Source organism: Hipposideros armiger, unplaced genomic scaffold, assembly GCF_001890085.2.
Source record: "Hipposideros armiger isolate ML-2016 unplaced genomic scaffold, ASM189008v1 scaffold_311, whole genome shotgun sequence".
Classification (NCBI taxonomy): Eukaryota; Metazoa; Chordata; class Mammalia; order Chiroptera; family Hipposideridae; genus Hipposideros; species Hipposideros armiger.
The window spans coordinates 1,962,077-1,984,065 of NW_017731661.1; the positions used below are offsets into that span (position 1 = coordinate 1,962,077).

Here is a 21,989-nt window from a genome sequence, read left to right on the forward strand (position 1 = left end):
CAGCCACCGAACACCCTCCAACCTCTTTTCCAGTCTCAACCTTCAAAACCAACTCAGACATCCTTGGCCTCCATGACCAGCCAACACTGTTTTTTTGAGCTTAACCCCTTATTGCCAAGCAACCATGAGCTCCCACACTCGTCAGAGTCATTCCACCAAGATGGAGGCCGCCGTCAACCTGCATCTGCTGGCGTCCTGCACCTTCCTCTCTCTGGGCTTCTATTTCGAACGCAACTATGATGTGGCTCTGGAGGGTGTGGGGCATTTTTCAGTGAGTTGGCTGCGGAGAAACGCAAGGATGCTGAGTGTCTCTTGAAGACACAAAACCAGCGTGGCAGCCGCACCCCCCTCTTCCGGTACCTGCAGAAGCCGAAGCCTTCCCAAGGTGTGTGTGGGGGAGGAAGGGGGTAAAACTCAGGATGTCATGGAAGCTGCCACGGTCATGGAAAAGAACCTAAACCAGGCCCTTTTGGATCTGCACACCCTGGGCTCTGCCCACACAGACCCCATCTCTGTGACTTCCTGGAGAACCACTTCCTAGATGAAGAGGTGAAACTCATCAAGAAGACGGGCGATCGCCTGACTACCTTCTGCAGGCTGGCCAGCCCCCAGGCCCAGCTGGGTGTCTCTTCTAAAGACTCACCTTCAAGCACATCTAGGAGCCTCTGGAGCCCAGAGGCCTTTGAGGGGCCCCTCTACATCCCCCTGGCTTTGGGCTTCTGCCTGAGGCCCTCCCACCCTGCAGCCCTCTCCCATGCCATGGACCAAATTGAAACAATAAAGCTTTTAGCAACAAAAGAAAAAAAGGAAAAGAAAAAAAATTCTAGCAGGTCAAAGCAATCACTTTTGAGGAAGCCAGAATGTATTTATGTAGGCAAGAAATTGTATCAGGAAGTAACTTCTGATGTATAGGTGAGACATGCTCTCGTAGAGTCTGAGTCTGAACTCTCTCAACCTACTCACTTCTTTGAAATCATCGTTAGGTAATATCATCATCATCTCAAAAGTAACTAAGAAATTAAGCCAATGGCCCCGCAGCACTGCACTTGAAGTGCTCTTTCCATTACCTGGAAATGGGAAGGAGATTGCTGTGCTACGAAAGTCAACTGGTCAGAACTCTTTCAGCTGCGAGTGACAGAAACCAAACTCAAGCTAGCTTAGGCCAAAAAAGTAATTTATTGTCACATGTTATTAGACAGCTTAAGTAAGGTTGGATCCAGGGGTTTAGATGACGTCATCGGGAGTATGTCTGTTTTTCTCTGTCTCTCAGCTGTGTGTCTTCTGTAATAAATTCATTCCCAAATTGGCTAGAACCATGTGGAGGGCTCAACATTCAGGGCTGATGAAAGGAGGAGGAGGAGGAGGAGGAGGTTTTGTCCCAGATGCTCCAACAAGGGTAAACTGGTTAAAAATCTTCCCCCTTGTTTTGTACAATCAGTCCACTGAGGCCCAGAGCACACTTCTGGATCTCCTACCCACAACAGGTACTGTCGTCTCCCCTCCACACACACACTCCCACCTCTGTCCCCTCGTATTGGTCCAGCTCATGGGCTTCCACGACGATTTCACAAGACAAGACCCTCTGTCTCTGTCTTTATTTCTCATTCTCCTTCTTTTTTCTCCACCCACCAGGCCCCTTCCAATCTATATCAAACTTCATCACAGGACACTAACTGGTCCTGCTAAGTAAGGTACACTCTGGCCAATCACTGTGCCCAGTGGGATGTATGCCCATCCCCATCCCCATGGGAACTGTATCAACTCTTGATGGACAGCCCCACCAATTACATGTGCAGTTGGAGTAAGGGAAGCAGTCTGCAAAAGGAAGTGTTCTCCACACACAAATAAGAAACAGACTCCACCTCAACCACCGAAATCACTGTGAAGAATCAGGATTCGTTGTTTTATGTGGTTTTCCCTGATCTCAGTTTTCTGATTCAGCTGAGACCCAGAAAGCCAGTTGAAATAGTTCCAGAACGGAGATCTGTCACTGGTAGCTTAATGAGGAAAGGAAGTCTTATTTCTACCTTATGCTGGGGCCTTGGACATCCTGACCAAAAATCTGTTGCTCAAAACTTGTACGCACGTACCTAGGCTTCAAATGTGGACATGGCACCAGGCCGTGCAATAGTGAAACTGGGGTTTCCTGCAGGAAACGAGGTGCGGCATTTGACATGAGGAAAACTCTCTCCACTTGGAATCTTGGAATAAGGCGGTGAATGTTGCTATTTCTGGTGCAAATCAGGTCAAGTAAAGATGTACTATGCACTTCTTACATACCAGGTGTTTTGGGGGCATATTAGTGAATTTTTAAAAGACTCCCTGCCTTCAGAAAAAGTACAGATTTTAGGGGAACACAGAGAAACAAGTAGCTGACTAGCACAATGTGATTAGTGTTAGGAGAATGGTATAACGAAGTGGTACAGGAGCAAAGAGGAAGCGGTGATTAATTTTGCTGGGGATGGAAAGAAAGAGCAGCAATCAGGGAAGTGGGGAGAGAGGGGTGTCTCTAGAGGTATCCCAGGGGAGGTGACATCTGACCAGAAGAATGAGAGGGAGTGTGGAGTGTGATAACTTAAAAGGATAACAGCATTTTAGGCAGAGGAAACAGCAACAGGACGATGGACGAAATCAATCCGACATCTCTTTAAGAGTTGCTGGCCAAGTTTCCACAGCTAGCACAAGGGGGAAGATTGAAGCAATTATTGAGGAAGCCGTCTCAATCTTTCCTTTTCTCCTAGCTGTGGAAATTTGTCCATTGCTGCGATTTTGTAAGAGAAAGAGTCTTTATTCCAGGGACCACACAATGTTAAGTGATGGAAAAAATATTTTTTAGACAGAATAGAGAAAAACCAGAGCACCTGAATTCAGCTGGGGGGAAACTGGACTTTGTAAGAAAGGGAAATGAAAAACTTTCTTCTCTGTCTCTCTCCATTCTTCCCTCTTCCATTTTTTTCTGGGGGGTGGGATGGGGTGAGGGGTGGGGTGTGGGGTAGGGGGGAGTTTCACTTCAGAGAACAAATCCATTGAGCAAAAACCATGTGTCTCTATGCAATTGATGCCTTGTGAAAACTTAATGAATAGTTATAGTAGGATGGTGATAATTACTCAAATAATTTTTTAAGAATATACTAACATCAGCATCAAAATAAAGAGCAATCCAGGAATTGATTCCTATGCTCTCACCTCCATTATCCTGTCTCCCCACATGCCTGGGTAGCTTATTAGCATTCAACACATCTTTTGAAGATTAAACAGCATTGCATTTTTGCCTTGCTAGGAAAGAGATTACAAATTTGTGTAAAAACAAGTCTTTGGTAGAAATGTATGTAGAAATCTGAAGAGGGGAGAAATTCTGGCTAAAAGTCCACAAAATGCACCACAAATGAACAGAAATTGAATGGACCTCAGTTTGAGTTTTAGCACCACGAATTATTAAGTGTGTGACTTTAGTCAAGTTTCTTAACCTCTGTAGATGTCAGTTTTAAAATGGGAATAATAGCAATATTATTCAATGTATGTAGAGTTATTTTGAGCATCAAAAGGGACAACCCATGAAAAAAAATGTTTTACACAGTACCTGGCACACAGTACTACATTAAATCAACAGAGCAATGGAATTACAAAAGAAAAATTGCCCCAGAAGTAGTACTGACCCCAGAAGCAAACATTACATTAAAATTCTAATTTGGGGGGCCGGCCGAGTGGCGCGATGGTTAAGAACTCGCTTGGGATGCCAGAGGGCCCCGGTTCGGATCCCACATATGAGGGCCAGTGACACTGCCCTCTACAGCTAAGATGCTGAACAACAGCTCAACCTGGAGCTGGGCTGCCATGAGTCGCCGGCGACGGCGTGGGCTGCAGTCCCTGTGGCAGTGGATTGCCATGGGCTACCGTGTGTGGCCAGCAGCCAGCGTGAGTGGCCAGCAGCCGCAGTGAGCGGCTGTCCAGAAGCCGGCGACTGATCTGCCTCGCCAGAGAAGAGCGCAATGATGGTGCCAACTTGGGCCAGTGAAGCGACGTCCTCCACAACTAGATTGAAGAACAAAACGACAGCAACTTGTCTGTTCCCCTTTCCCCAATTCCCCAGCACTGTTCCCATCCCCCCAATTCCCCAATAAAAATCTTTAAAAAAAAATAAAAATAAAAATAAAAAATAAAATTCTAATTTGGTACCAACTGTCTCATCTGTTTGTCCCTTCATCAAGATGTTACATTAACAACATTTTGGAATTGTCATTATGACATTGATCCATACTGGATATCACCAGAAGGCCAAGGGATGACCTTCAGTACTTTGTACCCCTCCTGTTATTTGCCAGGAGGAAAGAGAAGTGCATTGGACTCCTTCACTGAAAACCTGGGCCATTTGGCACCACCGGAGTGGGTTATAGTGAGAGAAGGGGAAGTCCTGATGAGATGTTAACACTGGACTCAAAAGGCCATGACACAAAGCTTTTCCCCTCCCCCATCTCAGAACTTTCTCTTGTTATGTGAACTTACAGTGCAAAAACAACACGCCACTTCATGGATATTAAATCTTACAATGTGTTCATGTGTAACCTTTGGCTTGAGCTGCACATTTTCTGTAAGACAGAAGGAAGTATAAGCTACTCACTGAAGTGTGGTGTGGAGTTGTCTACAGTTCGAAAACAAGTATGAATGTTTCCTTTTTGGGATACATAAGAAGTAGGTGCATCATTCAGTGCTGCGTGTCTTAAAATATACTTGCCTATTGGACTCTTGACTTGGAATTCATATCTTACAAAGGAGCTGAAATATGAATTCATATGGAAACAAGTCATGGAAAAAAATTCAGCTGGCTGTATTGTAAATAGACCTTTTTGTATCTTATTTTTATAGTTAACTGCTTTGAAACATTGTAATTCATCTTATTTAATATACAACAAATAAAGTGACTGATTGCAGATATCAAATTGAAAATAAACACGTGACTAAGAGTGCTTAGGGCTATACACCCTGTGGGCAGAATTTCCCATGACTTCATTCACATACCTGCCATTCAAATTCACTTTTAGTTGGATATGTACCGCACAGGATGTGTCAACTATTTGTGATTTACTGAAACTTCTGAACAGTTGCAAGATATGGCTCCTTGTGGTCATCTATCATTCTGAATGATAATTAAGTACAAAGGGGAGATACAATTTTAAAAAAGAGCCACATGAAGTTGGGGTAACAGGAATGGGCCACACCCTGGTTTGCATTCATAATGAAATTCGATAAAAAAAATATTTAACAGAAAAATCATAATAGATATGTTAGAGTTTGCAAAAGCAAATAAACATGGCTTTGCAGGATGGGTTACAACCATGATTCCTATTCATTATTAAATAGTGGTATCTTGGGTCAATTTTTCAAGTGACATTATAATGGTCTTTGGCTATGTTTACACTGACTTCTCACCTTCCTTTTAAAAAATGTGAAGTTAAGATTGTTTTTTTATTTGGAGAAAGAAGCTGTACATTTTAAGGCTTCTCAGTTCAGAAAAGTCAACCCAAAGTGGAGTCTTTTGAGTCTAGAAACAGGTCTATCATTTGCACGTTTGAGCACATCAGAGCCTCAGTTTCTTCAACTATAAATTAGAGACAATGATAATAATTGGGCTGCTTCCCCACAGAATTGTTTTGAGGATCAAACGAGGTAACAGATGGAAGCTGCCATGAATGGTATCTGCAAGTCAATTAATTTAAAGAGAATTACAGCCATTATTTCTTCTTAGGTAAGCTTAGGTGTAGCCTTATGTGGAAGCAGCAGGGTGACATAATCCATTATTTCCAAAGGTGGCTATTGCCTTGAAAGTGAGATATCACTGTGCTATTTGTGTTGTAATCCTATTTTTATTCCCAGGCTGAGGGGACATAGGAAATATTGGTCATACTTAGGTATCTATGAAAATTCAGGTGCACAGATAGGCCCAACTATGCATTTGTAAAACCCAGTGTGTGTGTCTGTGTGTGTGCATGTGTATTAAGAGCAGGGATTCTGGAACCAGATGGCTTAAAAAAAATTTTTTTTGTAGTAGTTATTTCTTTTTTTCTTTTTTTAAAATTAAATTTATTGGGGTGACCATGGTTAGTAAAGTTACATAGGCTTCAAGTGTACAATTCTGTAATACATCAGCTATATATCACATTGTGTGTTCACCTCTCAGAGTCAGTTCTCCTTCCATCGCCGTATATTTGATCCCTTTACCCTCATCTACCACCCCCCTTCCCCCTTACCCTCTGGTGACCACTAAACTATTGTCTATGAGTTTTTGTTTGTTTGTTTGTTTGTCTTGTTCCTTTGTTGCTTTGTTTTAATCCCACATATCAGTGAAGTCCTATGGTTCTTGACTTTTTCTGTCTGACTTATTTTGCTGAGCATAATCATCTCAAGATCCATCTCTGTTGTTGCAAATGGCACTATTTCATCTTTTCTTATGGCAGAATAGTATTCCATTGTGTATATATACCACATCTTCTTTATCCAATCATCTACCAGGTGGCTTAAATTTGAACCCTCCTTACTTGTTTGTAATCTCAACAAGTAACTAAATTTCCATCTTTCTGTGCTTAATTTCTTTATCTGGAAGAAAAAAAAAGTATGTTCATGTGGATTAAAGTACTGAGAATGGTATCTCGGCGTGCTGTAAGTGCCTAATAAATGATCATTCATATTATCAAGAGGACCTATATTTTAGCAGCAAAATTAACAGAGGTGATTTACTCTGTTCAAAACATACACGCATGTCCCATCCCCCTGGTGAACAAGAGTTTGCCAAAATGCTAGCCTAGACCAGGATCACAACTTTTGGAAGTACTGGCTAGAGGGAGGCTGAGTGGCCTGTCACCAAGGCCTTGGTAGCTGCCTAAACAGAAATCCATACCAGGCTTTGAACCACAAAATTGTACACTGCAGAACATGATTGGCCCTAACATGGCTAAGTCCTCCTCATGAAAAATGGGTCATAGCCAAATACATTTGGGAATATCTCGTTACACTATACAAATCAGGTTTCTTTATTGGAGAATGTCTCAGAACGTTTAATAAACTACTGTGCATTGTGCGTCTCCAGAAGCCTGTAGAATGTACAGTTTTCCAACTTATTTTCATGTAAAATCATTGTTTTTGTTTTTTGAAAGAAAGCCTATGAAAATCTTGAGGAATATGAGGGGTTTTTTTAAGGCACAGCTTGGAAAATATTTGTTTATGTAATTTTTCTCAATTTTAGCTATTTTAGGCTGGTACATTTTTAATAACAGGATGGTGAAGAAGCAAATGTAGTCAACAAAAATACTCTTTTGGGGAGGGGGGAGTGGGTTTTGTGTAGTCCTCCACTGGAAGGCCCTGGGGTCATCTTTGTTGGTAATGAGTTAATTATGGCTTATCAGTGATTTTAAAGAGCCCCAAATTCTAGAGATTGCTGTGGAACACAGAACAGTGTGTACCATGAAAACTAGGTTTAAATGTGATCTTTTGGGAACCCATTTGCACAATTTGGATATGATGAGAATTTCTCCTTTATGGGTTAAAACAAAATTGCTAACTGCAGAGCAGAAGTCGGGTCAGAGAGATCTACTGCTCGAGACAATGTGCTGCTGCTGATTTGTATTTTATGGTCGCTGACGAGTTTGAGCTGCTTGTTAATGAGACCGAGCACCATTACACACATTACTGGCATTCGCCGTAGCTGTGGATCTATTTTGAAATGTATTTATGCTACATTTGTTCAAATTATTGTCTTTCTGTTAAAGGAATTCACCTGCATATTAAATTTTCTCTAGACTATACCTCCGATAGTTTAAAGAAATATTTCTGCCTATCTCATTGTCTGAATTTGGAAGCTCTGTATTTTCTTCGAGTTCCATTTCTGAAAACTAGTGGTTGACAAACACGACTGTCACAATGATTGTTGGACTGAATTACCATGTTGATTTTTCTAATTCGTTGCCTGAATTGCAATGACTCAAAATAAGAGCAGTCTCTCTAAAATATTTTGTCATTTTACACTCTTTGAAAGATAAATGGCCTTAAACAGAATAGTTGTTGAAATTCTTTGCTAGAATTGAAGTTTTAACATCAAGGTCTATATCCAAGAGAAGGCAGGTGGCAAGGATTACTCTTTTGGGGGGTAGGTTTTTTCTAATCCACACAGAGGAATTCTGTAGGGTCAAGTCTAAATGTAAAAAAGAGAAGATAAAGGAGGTGGATTTCCAAGTAAAAAAAAAAAAGAGCTGGAACGTATATTAAAAAGAGTACAGGGTTCAGGTCTAGATCGGTCATGAAGCCTTGGGTATATCAGGCAGCCATCCAGGTGTCAATTTCCATACTTATGAAAGGAACAGATATCAGTTATCTGTAAGAGACATTTTTAATTAAAAAGATGGTATTGAAGGACAGAAAGGAAAGGAAAAATATGGAGCCTAGCGACTAACTATAGAATTCTTTCCATATGTTAAATGTGGGGGGAAAGTCATAGTATTAGGACCCATAATCCTGTATTCTTTGGTTACTGTTTCACATGTAGATTAGCAATGGTGATTGCTTTGGGGGAAATAGCATTTCCAAACTTGACTCCATTTTCTGCCCGGAATTTTGTGTGTTGTAGGCCTAGAATGTTTTTTTTATTTTTTCCACTTCTCATTTGAAAGGCTTTCACTTACTATGCCTATAAGCTATGCTATTAAGGCTCAATGCCAGTGAAGTTTCAGGGAAAAGAGTGAGAAAATTATTTAAAAGGACTACTTTTTGATAATGGCAGTGTTTTGACAGTTTTTGACAGGCAATTTAAAATAATGCAACCTCCTGGATTACAGCCAACCTCTGAAATGGGCTGTAATTTAGAATGATGGCAGCCCCTATGACCTCTGTATTGGAGAGTCACTGGAATTTAAAAAAAAAAAAATTCTCCAAACGGTTTAGGTTTATATTTGAAAATCTGGCCTAAATGTTCTGACATGTAGCCATTTTATTTAATGAAAGGACTTGCTTGTCCTATGCACAGCTCCAAATACTTGTTCTAAAGCTGGGGAAGATTTCCTGCCTTTTTGTGTGTGGTAAAATGCTTCTTCTCAGATTCCACTCCCGACCAGACTGTGAACATTCTAATGAGCTGGTTGTAGGCATATCTGCCCTTCTCTCCACTGGATAAAATTGGACCCACCCGGGCGCTGGTAAGTCTATCAAGCTGTCATTCTGCAGTGAAGTTCTGGGCTGTTCAGCTTTCAGCTTTCTCCTTTCACGCAAATGTGTTGTCTTGGGTTCTGAGTTTGGTCCTCAAGGCCCCCTCTGAAAAATAGATTCTATTACTCCCTTAATTCTGAGAGTTAAATGCTTTTTAAAGAGTTGCGTAAGTTAAATATTATGCGCTGGGTATGCAGTGTAGGATTTTTAACTGAACAGCAATTCTCCAAACATACCAATATATTCCAAGATTGCCAGTTGCAGGTCATAAAATATTTACATTATGGAGTAAATAATGTATGTTTAGTAAGAAACAATGAAATATTTATAGTTTTTCTAAAGATACTATATGGGGTTTTCCCCCTACCACAGCCATTTTTCTTGAAGCAGGCAAAATAGGCAACTGTAAGAGCTCCGAGAACAACATGGAAGTGTCTATGAAGGAAGTGAATGTTCTGAGGCAGTTAAGTGGAAGCGTCTCCACGAGGAAAAGAAACAACAGCTGATCCCAGATATGAAGATACATATTTCATATGGTTAAAGGTCTAAGGAGGCATCAGCAAACAATTTTGGTATTTTTACTATCAATTGAAGAGTTGCTAGGCCCTGGTCACGTGACACAATCATGTGCCAACTCCATTCTGTGGGAGTGTTGTGACCCTCAGAGGATGGTATAACTATCCAAGCTTTCAAAAGAACACATTTTTCAAACCTCTCCTACACGCACACTGACCCTGAAGAACTATCACAGTGTGACTAAATCTTCATGGCCCGTGTTTGGGAAAGAGCTTGAAGAAGCTCTTAAGAGGAATGTCCAACAGAATCACCTAAGAAGGTCTTACAAAGAGATTTTCAAGCCCCCACCCACCCTAATAAATTCTAATTGGATCACTCTAGGGTAGGGCCTGGGAATCTTTATTTTTGAAAAGCTTCCCAGGCAATTCTGACAATCATCGGTGTTTGGGAACTGAATAACGGTAGACTGAATATTGGATCCCAAAGATATCCAGGGCCTAATCCCTGGAATTTGTGAATGTTACCTTACATGGCAAAAAGGAGGTTACAGATGTAATTATATTAAGAGTCTTGAGATGGGGAGATTTGCCTGGATTATCTGGGTGAGCAATGAATGGAATCACCAGTGTCCTTATAAGAGGGAGAGAGGGGGAGATTTTACCATAGAAGAAAGAGACAAAATGATGATAGAAGCAAAAGGCGAGGCTTCTGGCTTTGAAGATGGAGAAAGGGCCAACAGCCAATGAATGCAGGTGGGCACTAGAAGTGGAAGAAGGCAAGGAAAGAGATTGTCTCCTAGAGTCTTCAGGAGAAACCAGCCCTACTGACATCCTGACTTTAACCCCGTGAAACAGATTTTGGACTTTTGACCTGTAGGCCTGTTAAAGCATAAATTTGTGTTGTGTTAAGGCACTATTTGTGGCCATTTGTTACAGTGGCAATAGGAAATAAATACACAAATCATTGCCCTAAACCACCTCAGTGTTAATAGCCCTTTGTTGCTAAACACAACACTTCAAGGCGGAGCTTCGCAGCCCTCAGACTTAACCCATTCCCCAACTACAGAGGGACACAACAGCAGCCTTGTCTCTAGAAAATACTGCTGCCCCCTCTTCCCACCAGCATGAAGCGCTTCCCTCACAGCCACGTTCCCTTGAGGATGCCCCTGCTGCCCAAAAGGGAACAGGCAGCAGTGTGGGACCATGGCCAACGACTGCATCCCTCAAACTTGGACCTCAAGCCACAAGAATTCAACAGAGCTCTCCTGTGTGCTCAGCATTCTGCCAACCACTGTAGGGAATTAGGGAGTCAGGAGAGGTCACTCCCCATTCTCCTGCTGAGTACAGAAACTGCAGAGTGATTATAGACAGTTAGGTTGCATTTTCCAGGAATGTCAAAGCTGAGGCTCCCCTGTCTACACAGGACATTGTCTCATTTTTGGATAGGACAAATGCATCATTGCAGTTTAGAGGAAAGATGATGTCAAAGGATGGGCTTCCCAGTTCTACTGTGATTAGAAGACCTGGAAATCAAGTCATTTTTAGAGACTTCTAGGCTCTTGGCAAGCTGAGGGACGAACAAGTTACCCATACAACCTTTGAAAATGTATTTACCAAGGTGGGTGAGTGTGTCGGGTGAAGAGGGTATCTATATTTTATCAGTACTTGTTCCTATCAGAGCTCCTCTCAGCAAAAGAAAAAATAAGATGGCAGCTGCATAGAGCTGGGATAGCATCTCGTTGCTATGACAACAGTGTCTGCTCTGCTCCCAAGCTCCATCTGGTATTTTCAGGCCTAACAGCCAGGTAGCATCAAAATGCCTAGTGGAAAAAAAGGCATCAATAGAGATTCTTCAGATCAGGCACAAATGAACACAGCAACACCATGCCCTTTTCTATGAAAAACAGTAAATTACTTCAGCAGCAACAGAGCATTACGAAGACAGACCACTTAATAACATAGACCATGCTGAACTAACCAGCACAACATGCATATAAAGTAAAAGTAGCTGTTGGGGCTTATGGGGGGCTTTTTCCTAAAGGCAATCTAACCATGTTCCCATGGGGTAATTTTCTTCTGTCCTGCTCTCTTTCCTGGCCCTGTTTTGTGGAGCTGTGTGTGCTTTAGGTAATACGGATGCAGCAGCTCTTACCTGACCTTCGCTTCAGATTTTATCCTTGCTGATTACTGTTCCTTGGTAGCTTTGTAGAATTTATGAGAAGCTGAATTTCAGTCCTCCTCCATGGGTCCTCACACACAGAAAAGCATGCTTTTAAAACAACACAATACAACACAGTTTTCACCTTCCCCTACTCCCATTTTTAACACAATTTAATGAAAGCACTTCCGTTTTCATCCTTAATAATACTGTCATTAAGGACACAACATCTTTACAAAGACACCATTTATCTAAAATACGATACAAGGTGACTTTATAGCTAGGTCGTCATGCAGCATTTGGGACATACTTATCCTAAACAATTTTTCATTGTTTATCTGACTTTCAAATTTACCTGGGCATCCTGTATTTTTATTTGCTAAATCTGGCAACCCTATTTATAGACAGAATCATATGCCTTTTCAATTCAATTGATCACTTAGGCTCTGAAAGAGTATAGCTAAATGTCAGTACTTTGAACTGAGTATTGGTTTCCAGCATTGACTGGTTATTAAAAGGACGGAGCATTTAAATGTGCACTGTTTACACCAAAAATGGTTGTTTGCATCAAACTTTACATACACGCACGTTTTTTCCTTCATTCAACACCGGGTTTCCTGGAAAATGCAACCTAAGTATTTCTTGTGGCCCCTGTAGGCTCCATGAGTGCAGAGAGCTCACTCATCATGTTCTTTATCTTGGCAGAGCCTCGTACATAGTAGTTCTTCAAGGCGCACTTTGTGCATGATGTTTGTGGTCGTTCCTGATGGCCTCATCCTAAAGCCATATGACCACCCTCAAGGCATGGAATTCCCAGTTGGTCGTGTAAGCCATTGAGACAGGCAGCCAATCAGATGCTGGGACTGAATAAAGGAAAGACAAGTTGTCTAGTTAATTATATAACACAGGATAGCAGGCACTTAAAGGAAGTGGAAACTAGCTTTCTGACCTCTGTGGTGATCAGTTTCCATTGCAAAGCAGGAGCCATGAATCTCCTTATCTACTTCTAAATGAGAATATTATGTCTCATTTACAGTTACAGCCTTCTGGACCGAAATATCATATTTTATGAGTAATAGCATCTGTAAGTAAGATAAAAGACATCGCAGAAGAAAATGAAAGCATTTAAAATACAACAATTACCGAAATAAAATCATCTTTAGGACATTCCTCTGACAAGTTCTCTTAGGTTTTATTAATTCCTTCTAAGACTATCAGCATGAATCTTTTTAATGGGTGTTTGGATCTCGTGTGCACAATCCTTGCATCTATTCACTGGAGGCTAAGATACAATAGAGTGCAGGGTCTCTGCTCTTTCTGCTTCTCTCCATGAGAACACCTTGAAACAGGAAATGGTAACGGTAGATTATCAAACAGTTTAGGACACCCACTGCATGGACACGTTTTATAAGTAGAATAATGAGATAGAACAGGCACAGAATTACAAGACTGCCAAATTTCAAATGATGATATATACACAACTGTAGTAATTCTAATATTTTGCAATATTTCCATATTTGTTTTCAGATATTTAAATTCCTTTCACATTATTTATTCCCTTCAATTCTATCCCCAAACTGCTTACTATTATGAAATAATCAGCTTATTCTATTTGAAATGTTTCTTAGTGAGCTCTTTTATTTAAATGTTAATTAATTGTTTCCTTTAACCATCTTACAGATTTTCTATATTCTAGTATCAACACACTGGCAATGTCAAATAAAAGATAAAGTTTATGAGCCATGTAAACTATGATAAAGCATTTTGAACTGTCTATGGCATTGTGAAAATAATAGCAGTGTTTGACTTTTATAATGTTATGCTGTTGTACTAAGGCCACTAAAGTCATTTTAAACATTGGAAGCATAAAGTAGTTTTATCTTGATGAATGAACAACTTTGAAAACTGTTTTAAGAAGAAACAGAATTTGTGGTTCACTCTATGTATACACATATATGTTTAAATGTACATTAATTTTTTTTCGAGCTTTCCAGGGTCACTGTGAATAACTAATACATGGTAATAGAAGTATTAAAATTTATCCCAGATTTCCAAATAATCACTAAGAGTAATTCACTCAAATTAATAGAAATCTTCATAGAACTTTATAGAATATGTTAATTGTTGGTATAAATTTGGTCCTATTGAACAACTAAAGAATTGAGTATTTTCCTAAGTAACCCTGTACTAAATAGGTAGGCAAAGAATACATTAATGACTAAAACAAGTAACTGGTAAGAAAAAAAAAATAAAACCTTAAATTGCTCTTTTAATTCTTTCTCAGTAATCCTAAACCATTTAAATTTATTGTCATGGAAACTACAACTTGATAAAACCAGATTTCAAGCCCCTATTTTGTTTATCTTTGTAATCCCAAATTCTTACTTGCTTTACTTGAATAGTACACACCCAACAAATAGCTACTAAATAAACAAGTGAATTATACAAGGTGGAGAACAGTGGTTTCCAAGTTTTGTTTTGTTTTTGTTTTCTGGGGTCAACAGGATAATGATCTCTTGGGTAGGGCATCTGAGCAGTCTTCCTGGGCTCTGACACTGAAAAAATCCAAGTTCACCAGCTACACTACACTTTTTTTCTTCCAAAGATTTTGATATTTAATGACTCCTAATGTGTTAATGGAATTTCTTTATGCAGTATCTTTCACAACCAAAACAAAAAGTCTGTTTTTTTCATAATTTCTTAATAAGCACTTATTGATGAGAAAAAGTTACTTAAAAAGGATGCTTTTCTTAAAGTGATTAAGAAATGAGTTTACTTAAATTTCTATTATAGAAGTGTAAAACTAAAAATAAAACTGACACCGTAAACATTTATATTTATATACGACTTTATCATACATATGTATCTATATGTGTAATGTATGTATGCATTTTACCTATATCTATGTATCTCTGTCTCTCTCCCTATTTATGTCTATCTATCTATCTATCTATCTATCATCTATCTATCTTTCTAATATCTTTAGTGTAGAAAGCAGCAGATAAATTGCCCCAGGCCAACTCTGTACTCTAGCTGTTACGCCCTTTCTTCAAACCCCTGCTAGGGAGTTCAATATAGAAAACAGATATAAGAGGAGTTGTTTTAACTGTAGTAGTTGAAAGCCACTGGTGAACAAAAACGGTCTTTCATTGGAGCACAAGGAATTAGGAGGGAGTTCCAGGCCTAGCCCTGACATTAATTGCCTGTGCAATGTTGAGGAAATCCATCAACCACCGCAGCTTCAGTGTTAATATCTATAAAATAAAAGGATTGTCAAGATGTTTTCTAAAGTCCATTAAATGGCTAAAAATGCTTTTTAAAAATAGAAATAAATCAGTCATTTAAATTTTTAAAAAACTCAGATAACTATTTGCCACAATTTAACTTTCAAGCTCTGTTATACAGGTTGAATTATGTCCCCAAAATGATACGTTGAAGTCCTAACCCTCAGCAGCTCAGAATATGACTTTATTTGGAAATAGGGGCATTGCAGATGTAGTTAGTTAAGATAAGATCCTACCAGAGTAGGATAGGCCCTTTATCTAATATGACTGGTGTCCTCATAAGGAGAGGAAAAGAGACAAAGAGGCAGAGACATACAGAGAGAACTCTAATGGACAAGGGAGGAAGAGATTGAAGTGATGCATCTGCAGATCAAAGGACACCTAAGATTACTGGCAAGGACCTGAAGCTAGGAAGAGGCAAAGAACAGATTCTCCCTCGGAGGGCCCAAAGGAACCAACCCTGCGGACACCTTGATTTCAGACTTCTGATGTCTAGAACTATGAGAATAAAATGTTGTTCTAAACCACCCAATTATAGCACTTTGTTCTAGTAGCTCTAGGAAACTAATATAAATATTAAGAAACTAATATACTACTTTGTATACAAATTTCATTTTTAGCTTTACATAGTAGATATGTAGCTGGTTAAATAAGCATTTACAACAAGGTATGATCCATTTTCAATATTTTTCCTTATGTTACATTTAATTTTAATTCATTACAGATGCATTGCACTAGTAATCCAAATTCTAGAAGTCTGAAAATGCCTTCAGAAAAGATACTAATTTGTGGGTGATAAGTATTTTTTAGGAAATGTATCTGCCTTGAAATGAAACACAGCTGCTGAAATGGTTGCATTTTCTCCAGCGTCTGGTTTTTGGAGGCAGTAAATGAAGCGGTGAAGGGTTTGCCGTGAGAGAGAATCAGGGTTCAAACCCTGGTTCTGCTACTTCTTAGCTATTGCATGTGACCTTGGACAAGTTACTTAGCTCTCTCTGTCTCGGTTCTCCAATGTAACATGGACACAGTAAAAGCATTGATCTCCTAGGGTTGTTGGATTGATTAAAAGACTTTTTTAGTACTTCTAACCCACTGTCACAGACTGACTGCATAAAACAATTCTGACATGCCACTCACCTGCTAGAAAAGTGTACGTGGTCCTCCATCACATGGATGAAAATGTTAAACACCATCCAAATGTTAGCCCCATCTTACTTTCTGCATTTTTTCTCCCCTACTCACTATCTGTGGCAGTCTCATTCTCCTTGAAAACCCAACTCATGTTTCATCCCCTACTGATAAGCCTTCCCAGAACACTTACGACAGACATTCTTTCTCCCTCTGCTATACTCCCATAGCACAAGGGTGAAACTCTTGAACACATCCTACCTAGGAGTTATTTGTGCATGCTGTGTTCAATTTATTGATTATGACCTCCAGGAGGGCAGGGCCTATACCTTTCAATTTTGTATCTCCTGTAGTACCTAACAGATATTTTTACACTTAGTAGATACTCAATAAATGGTTGTTAAACTTGGTTGAACCCACATTTTTTTTTCCTTTGTGGCAGATGCCCTAAGAAAAACATAAGATAAATGAATTACTTTTCTTCTTTTCATTGCAATATATATGCCCTGAGCTAGTGGGTATTTGCAAGCCTGTTTTAGAATTTAGGGAAGTCATCAATCTAAGAAAAGAGAAGCAATGCATTTTAAATCACAAGAGCAATATAGCCTCATATAAGGCCTTCTAGCAAAGCAATTATCGATGGCTCAATAACCCAGGTGCTAGTTATTGAACAAAAGTGTTATTATGAACACAAGTCTAAGGTGGAGAAACAATGAATGATCTTAACTTTTATATTCCATAGGTATGCAATTGAATGAAACATGTACAGATGGAAAGTTTAGATCTGAGAATTATACGTGGGTATCATAATGCAAATAATTGGCTTTCTTTCTGAAGAACATCTGTTGAAACATCTGAAAGTAGTTGTTTATACTGCTGCCAAAATGCTGAAAAAGACAATAATTCTCCAAAGAGGTTAGAAATATCCGGGGGAAGAAAAATGCTTTTTATGTAGCTCTGTTTTTATTAAATCCTGTTGGTGTTTCTCTAATGTGGCACATAGGAGATGCTCAATAATATTTGTTGAATGAATGTTGAATAAATAGCAGAGATTCATTAAACAGTTGTTGAGTGAATCATTTCTTTTTTTTTTTTTAGACTTATAAGATACATTTTCAGGAAATAGTATGCCCTAGTTTTACCATGTCGTTCGTATATCATTTTTATTTGGCATAAATGAAAGTAATGCTACTCTTGCTCTGGTGAATATCTATACGAAAAAATATCTTAACATTACAGAAAATGTATGAATAAAGGTAGATGTATGATAGTAACGTTTTAATAGCTTAATATGTTACTTGTACTCATTATTATGAAATACTTCTAAAATTTGAATTGTGGGTTGGCAATAATTAGGTTTGCTGTAATAAATAAAATAAAAAACCTTGCTAATGTCTATAGTTGTGATTCCTTTAAGCAGATTCAAACTTAGAATTTAAAACACCAAAATATTCTGAGATGTGAAGAAGACTGCGAAGATGAAGAAGCCATTTCTCCCCTTACCCCCCTTCCCTTCCCAGAATTTCTTGTTGCTCTTTCTTCTTTACTCCTGGGTGGATGAGGTGACCAGGCTACCTAATCGCTGCCCAAATTTCACTCTGCCAAGTTTCAGAACAGAAAGAGCATGTTAAATAATAAATGTAAGTTTGAATGTAACTAATAACATTAGAATGTTAAAGAGCAGCCTGCTTTTGAAAAACAGCCTCCTTGTGAGGATGCTCCCTGTGCCAAGTCCATGGGAAATAATTCTGAAGGGAGTGATATTAATTAGTAATATAATTTATCTTCTGGAAGCCCTAGTCTTTGATGGCTGTCGTGGCACAGTTCATAAGCCTCAAAACGAGTGCTCAAAGAAAATGGCTCAAAACACAATTTTAGCTTTGTTTTCCATCCTTGAACAGATAAAAGAGTCAAATTGAATTCAGTATATCTAAATTTTACACATGCATCTATATGACAGGGAATTATGAAGTTATAAAAATGTTTTTATGAAGAGTTTTCAATGAAATGGTAAAATGCTTGTGATGTAATAAGAGGGAAAAGGAGCAGAATCCAAAATTAAATTCATGGCCTCTGATCTCATATTTCTTGGTTTCTGATCTTGCTCTGCCATGTACTAGATAAGCAACCTTGGCAAGACACTTAACTGTTCTGTGCCTCAGTTTCCTCAACTATACTATGAAATAATAGTAAAAATCATTTCAAAAGGATATAGTGTCCAGAACAGTGCCTGGAAAATAATAAATAATAATAATAAGTAATAAATAATGTAACTTACAATATTTTCAAGTTTGTAAAGGAAAAACACAAGGTGAGGATGATTACCTGGAAGGCAATAACCAAAGTGTTATTGTTTCTGAATGATATGTTTGTGGGCAATTCTTTTCTACTTTATTATACTTTTCAGTATGTATTTTGAAATAAAATTTAAAAATTAAGTTTTAAGCATGCATGGCTTCATGGAAATTAAGTTTGAAACTTGGAATAGGTTAAAATGTATAGCTGATTATCCTACACATTAATGAAATATTAACTAAGTATTATAAGGATGATGTGACAAAATTTACATTTACTTTCTTTTACTTTGTTGTAAATACATTCTAACAAGGAATTACTTTTTCAAGCTTAGCAATGCCAATTTAACATTTAGAAATATAGTCAAATGTTTATTATAATCTTAATATTTTTGACCTACTAAAGCTAAAAATTTATTTTTTAATTTAAAAAAATCCCATGCAAAAGTCCCAAAGGTGCCTTTCATGCTTAAGCTTTAATTAGCAACCACTCTGGTCTCTGACACATATTGCGCAGATATTGAAGTGTTAATAATACTGCAGCTTGATTACAAAAGGCAATGATTAATTTTAAAGCAGACAAAAAAGATATGTCCTGATTACAAAGTAATGATTAAGGCGGAATGTCAGACATTGCACATTTATAGCAGTCTTTGCCATAGTCAGAGGATAAGACTTTGCAAAAGTTTATATTTAGAAACACGGATACTGCGTACTTTATAATACTGGGTGTTTGTGCCTTGGAGATAGGTCACCCCAACTCCAAAGTAAGGCCTATGGCCTTTGGAGGACACCTGGCCACAGGAAAATGTAAGGGTGACAGTATATTTTGCAAGGTTTAACAATGTAGTTTCTTTCTTCTTTTTTTTTTTCTTTTGTTATCTTCTCCTCCTCTCTTGATTCCATGGCTCTGCTTTCCCAAGGTTACATACATACTTCCTTAGTCTGGTTAATCGTCAGAACATTAAAAGAAACTTCTTCAGCCCTTAGACTTCTAGAAGCGGATCACCAGCTGCCACTCCCTTGCCATTTTCCACTAGTTGACGTACGAATCGCCCCTCCAACCAGGCCCAGGACACATCAGCTCCCAACGAACTGGCCCCTAGGATGCGTTTTTCTGGACGTCAGCACCCCGGAATCTCCTAACTCCCCCTTTGTGCTGCCCCATCTCACGATGCCTATAAAACCTTCTTCTGGCGGCTCTAGAAACGGGGAAGATGGCCTTTGAGACGGGAGTCCGCCATCTTCCCAGAAGGCTGGCGTTTCGAAGACACCTTTTCATTCCACCAACCCTTGTCTCTCAGACTCGGGCTTTCGCGGGGCCAGCAGCAGACGCCGGCTTCTTCCGCAAGAAAAACACCTGCGGGCGGAATGGGCCAGCGGGGACGCCGTCGTGTGCGTCCCTCCCACGCAGGCCCGACCCGGGGAGCGGGCCGCCCGTCCCTGAGGTCCCCGCCGCAGCCTGGTGAGTAAGGACGCGTTTCCCTGGGCGGCAGGGCGCTGTGCGGGCCGCAGCTCTCAGAGCAGAGGGGGCTGAGAGGTCAAGGCTGAGCACGGACAGGGCGGCTGCCCAGACCTGCTCGGAAGCCCAGGCTTAGGGCCTCCATGTTTGTTTCCCAGCAGAACAAAGCCGAGAACCGGGGAGCGGGGCCGAGGCCTGGTCTGAGGGGCTCTGCGTCCGGCCAGGGGAGGGCAGCTTGAGGCTGTTGTCACCAGCGGAACGAGGGCACGAGAGAGGGAGAGCCCGGGTTTGTCTGTTAGGACATCGGGAACCAAGGCCGGGCACCAGGCTCCGAGCTGGGCGGCGCCCGTGGGCCGTCGGGGTCCTCTCGCCATCCGGCCTCGGGCTCCGTCCGTGGTGTGGGCAGGGGACCTGGAGGTGGCGGTCGATACGGGCATAGCCTTAGCATAAGTCTGCTTTATTGTGCTTTCTAGGCTCCTCAGACTCGGTTATAAAATATTTAAGGGCAAAAAAAAAAAAAAAAAAAAAAAGGATCCGCAGGAGCCTGTTGCCGAAGATGAGTTTGGAGTCCTTGTTTCAGCACATCATCTTCTCTGAGCAACGGGCGGAGGAGAGTCGCCGCTTGATGCGAGAAGGTCAGCGGGGCGCTCGGGTCGTTTGCACGGGGCCTTTGTCTTCTCCAGTGGGGAGCTCGGAGCAGGAGCAAATCCCCCAAGTGGTGGTCTGAGCAGTTGGGGGGGTGGGGTCTGCTTCCCACGTCGAGGGGAGAGACCGCTGAAAGGCGACTTATCACACAGGCTTCAGGAAGGGGGACTTGGGAAGGATGGATGTGTTGAAGGATTTAATTTGTTTTACAGTCCGGTCGGAAATAAACAGATGCCGTGAAAAAATTCAGACCGCAACAGAGGCGCTGAACGAAGAGAGACTCCAGTTGGACGCTAAGGTATTAACCGGTGGCGTGTGCTCATTATCCCTTGAAAAAGTCTGTTTTATCTTGATTTTTGGAAGTTCTGTAACTACGTAGTTGTCCTTCAAGTAGGAAGCACACGTGACGAGGCTGGATAGCCTCTTCCATGTAGCTTGGCAATATTTAAAGTTCCGAATCCAGTGACACCTGCCATTGGAGTATGAATTTGTCCTAAAGAAACCAGTTTAATAAGGCATTCATTGGCCATGTTGTGGGATGGTGAACCGTTTTAAAAGAGCACAATGTCATTGGAAAAATAATGGTTCCATAAGTAGTTGGTGCACTATGTACATTTTGAATAGTAAATAATTTAAGACGTGTGCTATGTTGATGTAACAGTTGAATGTAACTTTCAGATGAGTCTCTCTTGCCTTTTGTTTTTCGATTCTCTACCACATTTTGGACCTACCTGTCACCCAAAAGCATAATTTTTCTACTAGCATTTCTCCTTTGTTCTGCAGCATTTGTGAAGTTCTGTTTTAAACAGAAGCAAGGGAATCTGATGGTTTCTTGAAGGGGATTTTGAAGAGTGGGTAGCATTTTGGAGAGGCAAATTAAATAGGACAGAAACATTTGGGGCAGGGGAGGATATAAAGAAAAGGGAGACATACCGAAGGCATATTGTGAGAGAAATGGCCCAAAGCAGAGGGCTGATATCGGGGAAGAGGAGGAAAGCATCGCAGGTTTTTGAATGGGGAGCGGGGTGATAAAAGTGGTTTTCAGAAGATCTCTCTGAGTTCTGGGAGGATGAGAGCTATGAACATCATCCAAGTATATCACAATGAAGGCCTTGCTATGGGCAGGGGCAGACAAGCCATACAAAAATGTTGATTCGGGCCGGCCGAGTGGCGCGATGGTTAAGAACTCGCTTGGGATGCCAGAGGGCCCCGGTTCGGAGCCCACATATGAGGGCCAGTGACACTGCCCTCTACAGCTAAGATGCTGAACAACAGCTCAACCTGGAGCTGGGCTGCCGTGAGTCGCTGGCGACG

General features: G+C 40.4%; 1 protein-coding gene and 1 pseudogene across 1 annotated transcript in view; both read left to right on the forward strand.

Annotated features, from left to right (window-relative positions):
• Nucleotides 1-124: 124 nt before the first annotated feature.
• LOC109392034 (ferritin light chain pseudogene) lies at nucleotides 125-20,015 on the forward strand (annotated as a pseudogene).
• A 571-nt stretch (nucleotides 20,016-20,586) lies between these two features.
• CCDC172 (coiled-coil domain containing 172) overlaps nucleotides 20,587-21,989 on the forward strand; it is a 28,618-nt gene continuing 27,215 nt past the window's right edge. Inside the window, exons 1-2 of the mRNA XM_019660094.1 lie at nucleotides 20,587-20,665; nucleotides 20,888-20,973. Coding sequence (XP_019515639.1) covers nucleotides 20,587-20,665; nucleotides 20,888-20,973 — 165 coding nt within the window. The remainder of the gene's footprint in view (nucleotides 20,666-20,887; nucleotides 20,974-21,989) is intronic.